General features: G+C 32.7%; 1 protein-coding gene across 3 annotated transcripts in view; it reads left to right on the forward strand.

The window, feature by feature from the left end:
• Positions 1–4,916: 4,916 nt before the first annotated feature.
• The window catches only part of LOC143046646 (alpha-1,3/1,6-mannosyltransferase ALG2-like), a 59,334-nt gene continuing 53,222 nt past the window's right edge, over positions 4,917–11,028 (forward strand). Inside the window, exons 1-4 of one of the 3 annotated variants that reach the window (XR_012969210.1) lie at positions 4,917–5,059; positions 6,446–6,960; positions 7,771–7,968; positions 8,657–9,626. Coding sequence is in view for 2 of the 3 variants with exons in the window: in XM_076219774.1 (XP_076075889.1) it covers positions 6,459–6,960; positions 7,771–7,968; positions 8,657–9,252 (1,296 nt within the window). In the remaining variant the exon portion in view is untranslated. Of the gene's footprint in view, positions 5,179–6,445; positions 6,961–7,770; positions 7,969–8,656; positions 9,747–11,028 lie in introns of those variants that run through there. The other 2 variants (XM_076219774.1, XM_076219780.1) reach the window with 2 other exon arrangements.

Below are 11,028 nucleotides of genomic sequence, written 5' to 3' on the forward strand. Positions count from 1 at the left end.
ACAAACTTAGTAAAGTATTAATTATACTGCTGTGAATATAAACAACTTCAGAAATACATCAGCTTAATGTTTTACTTGTAATAACTGTCATAATTTGTATGTCTCATATGTGTGCTCATGTATCTTAATATATATGTGTTGTTAATGTTATTAATATTTGCAAAAAGCAATACTAAGCTTTAATAAGTTGATAGTGTAATCTGAGTGACTTCTTAAATAAATTTTCTTATAAACATTTTTCTTCCTCACAGGCTCACAGGCAGTGATCGCTGACAGTTTTTTTTTTATTTCTTTTCTTCTTTGTTTTTTTTTTTTTGTTTTTGTTTTTTTTTTTTTTTTGGGGGGGGGGGGGGATACATGTAAAAAAATGAATTAGAATAAAGTAGTCAAATTTCAATGGAATTGAGAAATGAGAATGGGCTGTATACTAGTAACTAAAAAGTGTGAAGAATTAATTTTGTTCACAAAAAGTGGGTACTTAGAAAGATTAAAGAAAGGGGAAAATATATAGGAAAACCAACTTTCTAGCTGCGTCACAGCCCTCACTAAACATGTAGCTTTATGTAGAAAAAAAGTAAAATCACAAAAACAATGAACTCAGACGAAAATCAAATCGGAAAGTCCGTAATCACTTGGCAAAACACATCAAAAACGAATGGACAACAACTGTTATATTTCTGACTTGGTACAGGCATATTCAAATGTAGAAAATGGTGGATTAAACCTGGTTTTATAGCGTTAAACCTCTCACTTTGTACGACAGACTCTAGAAATTAGAGATAGTCTTTTAATAAAATGTTTTAAAGCCAGTCCATTCCAGGGACCCCATCTTTGAAATTGTTCTTCAGCTTCAATTGACTACACACAGTAGCAGCTCTGCCCAACATCTGCCGACGACTGATCCCAAAGCCTTGTTCAGCGAGACCCATAACTTTTTTTACCATATGTGTCTCCACATCAGCAGGAATGACTGGTTTCTTGCCTGGCTTTGTGTCCACAGAGTATTTCCCGGATACTCGGTCAGCAAGTGTTGACTTGGGCACATCAAACTGGACACTTGCTTCCCTTATGGACATTTCGCCAGATCTAACGGCTTGAAGGGCATTTGTCATCTTTTCAGGACCATATTGACTATATATATGTTTACCAATCCTAGGCATCTATATATAAGTTAAGGACAATACATGTACATTGGTTAAAAAAGAAAAGTGGTTTCATTTATTTTGTTTTTTTAATAAAATTTTTAATTCAAAAGCAGCAGTTGTCATGGTTGTATAGCATGTATAGTTGTTTGTCTCCACGTATACTCGGAGAGATAATGGGGAGGAGGTAACTTCATATGTTCTCTGGTAGGGGTGAGACTCTGGACCCTCCAGCACCCCACCCTTAAGATATATAAAAACATTAAAGAAAAAACATTTTATATACATGTACATGTATTTTAAAGTAATGTCTTGCTGTAGGCAAATTTCCATCGCCAGAGGCGGATTTAGGGGGGGCAGGGGGCCCGCCCCCCTTTTGGAAAAAAAATTGGTTGCTTATATAGGGAATCACTGAAGCGTGACTGGAGCGGGCCCCCTCTTAGGTCAGTCAGTGGGCCCCCACTTATGAAAATTTCTGGATCCGCCACTGATCGCTATATTTATATATATGTTTATAACTATATAAACTACCAAGTTAAGAAAGTTTATGTCAAATTATTTCAGAAAAGGTTTAATCACCATTAAATACACGGACAGGTTGAAATTCCTGACGTTATCACACATTTTTATCTGAATTTCATACTCTTTTCATATATCAGAAATTGTGAAAAGGGGACCTATTGCAGCGGAACATCCATACTACATGATAAGCGAGACATAGGAAGTAAACTGTTTCTGGCGTCGGCGGCGTCAACAATAGTTCTAGTTTGTGATTAAGTCTAGTTTACGGTGAACCACTTGTTCAATGATATATGGTATACAGTTGTATAAGTAGTGGAACATCCCATTTTAATAGAAATATTTCGCTCAGTCGTGGTCTATAATATTAACTGTGATATTTTGCTTAGTTTAATTACATGTATTAGTTTGTGATTGTCAGTTCAAGGGGAAACATTAGTGGTATGACAATGTTAAATTGGTTTGCAGTTGTATGAAGATTAGCACATCTTATTTCCATATAGAGATTGTTAAGCCATGCATGTACCGTCAGTCATGGTTTACTTCAAATATTTGCATAACTTGCATTTAAAAATTTTGCTTTTTAATGTCAACAGTTGCATTATCAAAATTGCAAAAAAGGCGAGACATATGTCTGTGTTAACAGTTTATGTAGTCGGGAACCTATAATTCAGTGGTTGTCGTTTGTTTAAGTGTTACATATTTGTTTTTCGTTCATTTTTTTATATATAAACAAGGCCGTTAGTTTTCCCGTTTGAAGTGTTTTCCATTGTCATTTCGGTTCTTTTTATAGCTGAGTATGCGGTATGGGCTTTGTTCATTTTAAGGCCATACGATGACCTATAGTTGTTAATTTCTGTCAATTTTGGTCTCTTTCGGAGTGTCTCATTGGCAATCATACCACATCTTCTTTTTTATATTGGAGGAAAAAGTTCAAAACGGAAAGTTCTTAAAGTATCAAATAACAAAATCAAAAGCGCAAACACATAAAACGACTTGAAAATTAAAACTGTCATATTCCCGACTCGGTAGTCGGTACAGGCATTTTGTTGAGCATTAAATGGTGAATAAAAACTGGTTTATAGCTAGTTAAAAGAGTCTATAGTAGGGACAAATGTTTATTTATTGTAATAAGATCAGTAAGAACATTGTACGATTTCTTCAATAATGTCATTAAGATATTCTTGTTCTGGATCTGGCACTGAAGAAAGAATTCTTTTAACAAGGATTACCAAACTTTGAAACTGATTGTCCTCATCAATTTCTTCATCTAAATAATGCCACACTTGTGGTCGTATATTATTTTCTTACAACACGGCGAAGAAAAACTTTTAAGTCGAAGAGCAGGTTGCTCTCAAAATAGCATTCAAACAGATAGAGATTTTCTATTTCACTTTCTTGTTTTAAAACTTGGGTTACATTTGAAATTCCAACTTCTCTCCTCATTAGACCAATCACAATATTGTTTGACATCTGTAATATTTTGTTAAGAAAAGACAGCAAGTTGATTTTTCTCTGCTACGCATATTTACATCTGTCGATCAAACTATACACACTGGAACCGACATGTAGACATTTTTAAGAAGGTGGGGCCAATTAAGGGGGTGGTTGATCATTTATTTTTAATTTCAATGTGTTATCTTTACGTTATCACTGGTTATATATTTCCTGGGTTGTTTTTTTTTTGTGTTTTCTTGGTTTCCTAGGCTTGGAATTTGTAATATCTGTTCTATCATGTCAATTTTGGCCAATATTTTGCATGAAACCAAATTTACAAAATTTCCCAACAATATAAACTTTATTTAGGTACAAAATCCCCACCCCTAAACACATACACCACTGACCATTTCCCTGTATACGTTTCTTCAGGATCCGCAGTCACTCTATTAATTCACAGCAGAAACATGCCATACTATATAGGACATCACGGTGCATCATGACATGTCATTACAGTACTGTTGATCATTTTCACAATTACATTTCTGACATTCTATTTTTTTTTTTATCTGGAGCACACTGTCAATATGATCTAAAATTAGACCATCTTGCGGAATTGATTGGAAAGTGAAACTAATACAGGACACAACAATTTTGGCAGGTTTATTATCATAATTGTATGGATTGAATTGAAATTATAAAACCGAAGTGACCGAATGTACCCAGTAAATTTTATTTTATAGAAAGGGTACATTCGGACAGAGTGAAAGGTATTTAATTCCGTTGATAATGATAAGAATGGTTTTAAACAGATATGTTATTGAAAACGGTAATAATTAGCAATAATTTAATTTTGGATGTAACGCGTCTTCTGATTGGATGACGTTATTTTGTTATGAGCCCATAGACATAATTTAGTCATGTGACCGTGACGTCATCAACGTTTTTTCATGGTTTTCTACGGTTTAAAATGAAATTTAGAATTAAATTATAAGAAATGACTGTAATATTTTTTCTGTCTATTAGAAATAACATAAAAAATGTGGTGCACACTGTTAAATAACCCGCTACGCGCGTTATTCAGTGTGCACCAAATTTTTTATGTTATTTCTTCATAGACAGAAAAAATATTACAGTCATTCCTTAAATGCAAAAGGATACATTTCAGGTTAATACTTCTCGGGTGTTCTTCAGAAATAATGAAAAAGCAACAGTGATATTTTGAAGTTTCTGTATTCTAAGTTTTTGAAAAATGGCGCCTTGTCACATGCTTTTGCATTAGAGCTATTTGACCAATAATTTGTTCTGTACTCCGTCTGTACTGTTACATGTAAAATGGGTGACAGCAAGTAGAAAGGAAAAGACGTATGATTAGCTGTTAACTTACAAAAGATTAAACTTCTTTTGATTGGAGGAATATATATTTTTTATTTCTTTAGTAAACAAAATGTCCGAATATACCCAAGTGTCCGAATATACCCAGTCTTCCCCTACACACCAATTTTTATAATGATCTTTATTAACTTACCTGCTTTCTGTAAATCATTTCTAAGTTATAAAATACACTTATTATATAATATTATTTAATAATCAATGTTTAAAAGTTACCAACATGTGTTAATATTAAAATTTGAAGTGTTATTCGGTCATTACAAGTGTTATTCGGTCATTCGAGGTACCGGAAAGCTGATACATGTACGATTCGGGATATATCTGGTTTCTATGAAGTTAAACTTCAGGTACAATATTTAGAAAGCTGTGAAAATTGCAAAATTTGGTTAAGCACTTTTATTACGGATATTAAAGTTCCGTACTTGATTCTTTTGTATCACGTCTTCCTACATTTCCGGTTGTGAATCGTGGAGAAGTTTTTCTTAAAAATAACAACAAACAGTTAAGAAAACCTGACAGTTGCTCGTAGATCGTATTTATCCATCAGAACGAATTGTATTTTACTGAGGGTTAGTTGGGTAATATTTGGTATACTTTGAAGACGTTGTAGTTTAACTTTAGTATCAGCAAACTGCCAAACACGAAACAGGTTGTTCATGTTGTTGCCAATATTGGTCTTTTAAAAAAGGTATAATTTCAATAAAAACAAGTAAAAAAATTATCTCTGTTGCAATTTTGTTTCATAAATGATATCCCTGGTCTCATCATTTATACTTCAGATTAATGACTATCATAATTCACTAATGACAGCAATGCTGATAAGAATATAATTTTCAAAATAATTTGTGTAATACACCTTATCGCTATTTGTCCGCCATTACTGGATATCACACAGGTTCCCGTAAAATTTTGACGTCACAATACAAAATATCTGACGCCACAATGGAAAAGTGATTGTTGTATGCGTCAAAAGTTCAAGCGGCCGGGTCAGCCGGGATTAGCGATAAGGTGTATGTACATTGTAGCATCATATTTTTCAACCATTGCTCAACAGGGGAAGAAAGTGATAAAGTGCAACATAAAATATTGTCCTCCATGAAATATTGTCTTGGACAATATTTCATTATGAAATAGTGTTCTTGTCCATGAAATTTTGTCACCTCCTTCTGGACAATATTTCACTATGAAATTCTGTTCATGACAATACTTCACTATGAAATACTGGCTTTGAAAATATTTTTTAATCGAATTATTTCACAATTAGAAATAGTACACAAGCATGCTGCATGCACATTTTCAGATTTATAACTGAAATTGTTTTGCATAGTAGAGAATTTATATTATTACTAATAGTGACTTTCAAATTTGCATAGAAATTGTTGATAATCTCCCCTTCATGAGACAAAATTCCATGACAATCTGTCTATGAAATATTGTCTCAATACTCACGAAATATAACCAAAATATAACCTCCCTTTAACAGGACACAATTTTGTAGTATTTATTTATGAAATGTTGTCTTAATTCACACAAAATATAACCTCCCTTTAACAAGACAAAATTCCATAGTATTCATCTGTGAAATATTGTCTATATACAGACACAATTTCACTATGCAAATTTGTCCTTCTCAGGACATTTTTCCATAGACGAGGACAATATTTCATGATACATGGTTATGAAATATTGTCTTGTGGTACAATATTTCATAGGACTATATTTTGCTTTACAAAAGCCCCTTAAAGCAGCAATAATGTTCATTAAAACAATTATTTTGCTAACTGAAATCTGTCAACTTGTTTTAATGAACCTCTAACCTTTCTCAAAGTTAATTTCTTGATTTAAAATGTCAATATTTCTTTCTATAACGGCGACAGTTCCCCCCGAAAAAAATCAAAAAATCATAATAGAACATTGTGTGATTTATGCTGAAAACATGCTTTGTGTAATTCCAGAATTATCTCAGAGATGGTGAACCTGAAAGTCCTCTTCTTGCATCCAGATCTTGGAATAGGTGGAGCAGAGAGGGCTGTCATAGATGCTGCTCTAGCCCTGAAATCTCAAGGTCATCAAGTTCACTTTGTGACTTCACACCATGATATAAATCATTGCTTTCAAGAAACAAGGGATGGAACTCTGTCTGTAACAACAGTTGGTGATTGGCTACCCAGGGGAATTTTTGGCAGGTGTCAAGCATTGTGTGCCTACTTGAGAATGTTGTATGCAGCCTTATTTGTGGTGTTCTCCTCTCCGATTGAGTATGATGTTATCTTCTGTGACCAGATATCAGCATGTATATATATTTTAAAACTTTTTAATGCCAAAGTGTTATTTTACTGCCATTTCCCTGACATGCTTTTAACAAAGAGAGAAAGTCTACTAAAGAAATGGTACAGAGCTCCTATTGACTGGTTAGAAGAGAAAACAACTGGAATGGCTGATTGTGTCCTTGTCAACAGCAAATTTACTGGTAAGAAAGAGTTATACGTCCATAGACACATTTCCCTTATAAATAGACAATATTTATTTGCACAAACACATTTACAATTTAAATGGTTATGGCATGTAATTTGGCATGGTGGGTGAGATGATAATAATTATCTCTCTTCATATTAAAAAAACTGCTATCTTATAGATAACTTCACATTTACATCACATGAACAATCATTGTTCTTGCATTGTATTTACATGCATTGTCTTAACATTGAAATGGTTTTAAATAAACCAATTTAAATAGAGCTCCACAAGTGTTTTTTGTTATGAGAGTAAGTCAGGAGAAACAACAACTATCAACCATGTTATTTGCAGGCATAAATATGAAATTTAAAAAAGGGGTTTCAACTAGAAAAAGGAGGTCATGCCTCTTCTTTATTGAAATTATTTGATTTTAAAAAGCTGGTAAGCAAAACCACAAAAAAGGATATGTTAAGAGAAATGTTATCATTATACATTTTTATAAATTATTAATTTTCTCTTCCTCAAAAAAGTGACACAGATCTTGAACTCTGGTATGGTATAATTTACAACTCTTGGTGATGATTTTTTATAGTGAATATTGGTGGTTTGCTATAAATCATTCTGAATATACTTGGTACATGTAGATGTATATTCCATTGGTTATATAAGCAGCTTTTAAAATAAGACTTATCACTCTTAATCACCAACCACTGTACTAATTAAGAATCTAAGTACCAGCAAGAGTTATTGTATCAAAGTCACCATGTGTGTAGTGCACTGTATGGTATACATAAACTAATTCCTTGCTTGTTTTTTCTTCCAGCTGGTATATTTAATGAGACCTTTAAGTCTTTATCAAATGTGAATCCAAAGGTCTTGTACCCAATACCAAACTTTAAAGCCTTAGACCAGCCATTGGAAACATCTGCTGATATTATACCTCCAAACAAAACAACAATATTCCTGTCAATTAACAGATATGAAAGGAAGAAGAATCTCAACCTAGCAGTAGAATCATTTGGTATGTATAATGATGTAGTTGATTTGTTACTTTGTAAACTAAGATCAGGATGTACAAAGTACTTAATTTATTTACTATGAATGCATTGCTATTGGTCAGATACCAATATTCTTGGTTTTCATGGGTATACATGTAAGTGAACTGCAAATTTAATGGACTGTGCTCTTTCAAATCATTACTATTTCACATTTCGAAAAAACTTTGTGCTTGTCATGACTAAGTACTAGAAAGTTTGTGAATACAAAACCTAGCCATCATTTCCTTTTTGCTTAATAACATACTGTAAACCAACTTATTTTCGCGGATACTTTATTTCGCGTAATAATAGTTCGTCCATTTTGCGGCTTTTAAATAAAGATTTACTTATTCGCGACGATTTATATTCGCTTTGTTTTTCTCCTCGCGAAAATAAGTTGGTTTACAGTATGCAGTATGTGGAGAGTTTATATGCTTTATCACTAGCATACATTTGTAGATAAACTTGAGACATTAGAGCTCAGTTGTTGCAATAAATGTTATTAATTACAATTAATTATACCATACAATTTTCTCTATGTATAACTGTGAATGATGTTGGAGATGATTGTTAGCTTCTCCATATTTCAGAAATAATCTTTTTCCCCATCATGATCACTAGTCATGATTTTGTCGATACTATTTTCAAAATTGCATAATTTAATTTTTTAAGGTATGCTACAGAAGAAACTAGGAAACAATAAAGGTGTACACTTAATAATGGCAGGAGGTTATGATGAAAGAGTAATGGAGAATAAAGAACATTATCTTGAATTAAAGGAGCTTGTTCACAAATTAGGACTGGAGGATCATGTTACATTTTTAAGATCATTTAGCGATTCAGATAAAAGAACACTGCTATCAAATTGTACATGCCTTCTATACACACCAGACAAGGAACATTTCGGTATAGTACCAGTTGAAGCTATGTATATACAGTGTCCTGTGATAGCTGTTCAAAGTGGTGGGCCTTTGGAGACTGTAGAGGATGGAAAAACTGGATTTTTATGTCCTCCTGAACCAAAGAGCTTTATGGAAGCAATGGAAAAATTTGTATCTGACAAGTCTTTGCGTAAAAAAATGGGAAGTGCTGGACGAAAACGAGTTGAAGAAAGATTTTCTTTTAATACATTTACAAAAGAATTGAATAGTGTAATAGAAAAGGTTTATAATGGGAGCTCAAGTAATTCAAGTGTTTTATTGTTTACTTTAGCTTTGGCTTTACTCATAAATATTTGTTTTGCTGTTTTGTATGTATGTATCTTTTGATCTGACAAAGTTTTCTTATAGGAGGTTAAATTGGTTTTTCACCATGACCTTTTACTGCAATTCCTGCATTTGTGAAAGATACAACTGTGATAATTATATATTTTTATAACTTTATTAATGAAAACCTTTGTTTAAATCAAAATATTTCCTGCGTTTAAAAAAACTGCTGTATATGTATTTTTTTTCACTGTGTATTTATTTTTCTGAATTTTGCCAAATGTATATTTTTGTGAAAACTAAATTACACATGAATACAAATTTGGCTTACAAATACAGCAATTGAATGTGATACTAACAAGATTTAAAAAAATTCTCAATAGATGTTATAGCATACCACATTGTATGGCATTGCTTGTTACTTAATTTAATCTTAGGTCAAATTGGATTTATTTTATTTTAATGATCATGCTTTAAAAAGATGATGTAAAATAATGATTAAACATGATACTTCTTATTCATATTTTGTTTGTAAAATAATAAAATCATTTGTTGAATTTTTGTTTTCAAGATGTTGTTTTTCTGTCTGAATTTTAAATTCCATGGATACATTTTGACTTCTATTCTGGTATCACAGTGTGTATAAGGGTACAAAGGGTCATAACTCTTAACACAGATTATCAAAATGATCTCTATATGTGATGACCATACATTTATCCAAATATGAAATGAATTGATAATGTGTATGAAATATACTCTAACATATTCAAAGGCCATTAATACTGAAAAATTGTTTTGCAAATTACAACATGACACTGTCATTTTGACTGACAACTTTCAAATGTGAGAAGTGATAAAAAGTAACTAGAACACACCTGCGAAATCTCAGGCATATACAGCTTGTAAACTGTTGTAGGATGAATTTTTGTAAAAGATTTTATGACTGGAGAATTTATATAAGGTATCTCAAAAGCTTCCTTTTTTCTGAAGTCCGTTATGTGTTTCCTTTCTGTTAAATTCAATTATTTTTTGTGTTTCTGGCCTTATACCACAATTATTCTTCCCCTTTGCTACAATGCATTTTTAAGTAAAAGTCAAATTAGATTAAAAATTTTCACCGCTTCGAACATGAAATAAATGGAACTGCTTATAGACCATTATTATTCTTATAAAATGTGCTTCTAGGACAATCCATCAGTGCTTTTCCTTTTGAGAGCCCTATTAACATGCCAATTGTAGGATTTGAATCTCATATAAAGCTCATAAGGCTCATTTGAGGGGTTGTCTGGGGCTTAAAAAAATGAAATCCCTAGGTGCGTCTTTAAACGAAATTCATATCCTGACATCCCGAAATTAAAAAAAAATAAATTCCCGCATCCCGTAAAGATCAATCCCGAAATCCCGAGCTTAAAAAACCCAATCCCGACGTCCCGAATAAGTCCGGCCTCCCTCTTATCTCTAACCTACTTTCATTTTGGCCAAATCACTACTTTCACTTTCAACAATAAATTTTTATGCCCCCATTTATGGATATTATGTTGTCTAGTCTGTTTGTTCGTTCGATCGTCTGTCCTTCTGTCCGGCTCCAGGTTAAAGTTTTTACTTTACACAATAAATTTTTATGCCTCATTTATGGGAACTATGTTTTCCAGTCTGTTTGTCCATTCGTTCGTCCGGCTTCAGGTTAAATTTTTGACTTTCAACAATAAATTTTTATGTCCCATTTATGGGAATTATGTTTTCTAGTCTGTTCGTCCGTCCCTCTGTCCCGCTTCAGGTTAAAGATTTTGCCGAGGTAGTTTTTGATGAAGTTGGAGTCCAACCAACTCAAAACTTAGT

Source organism: Mytilus galloprovincialis, chromosome 1, assembly GCF_965363235.1.
Source record: "Mytilus galloprovincialis chromosome 1, xbMytGall1.hap1.1, whole genome shotgun sequence".
Classification (NCBI taxonomy): domain Eukaryota; kingdom Metazoa; phylum Mollusca; class Bivalvia; order Mytilida; family Mytilidae; genus Mytilus; species Mytilus galloprovincialis.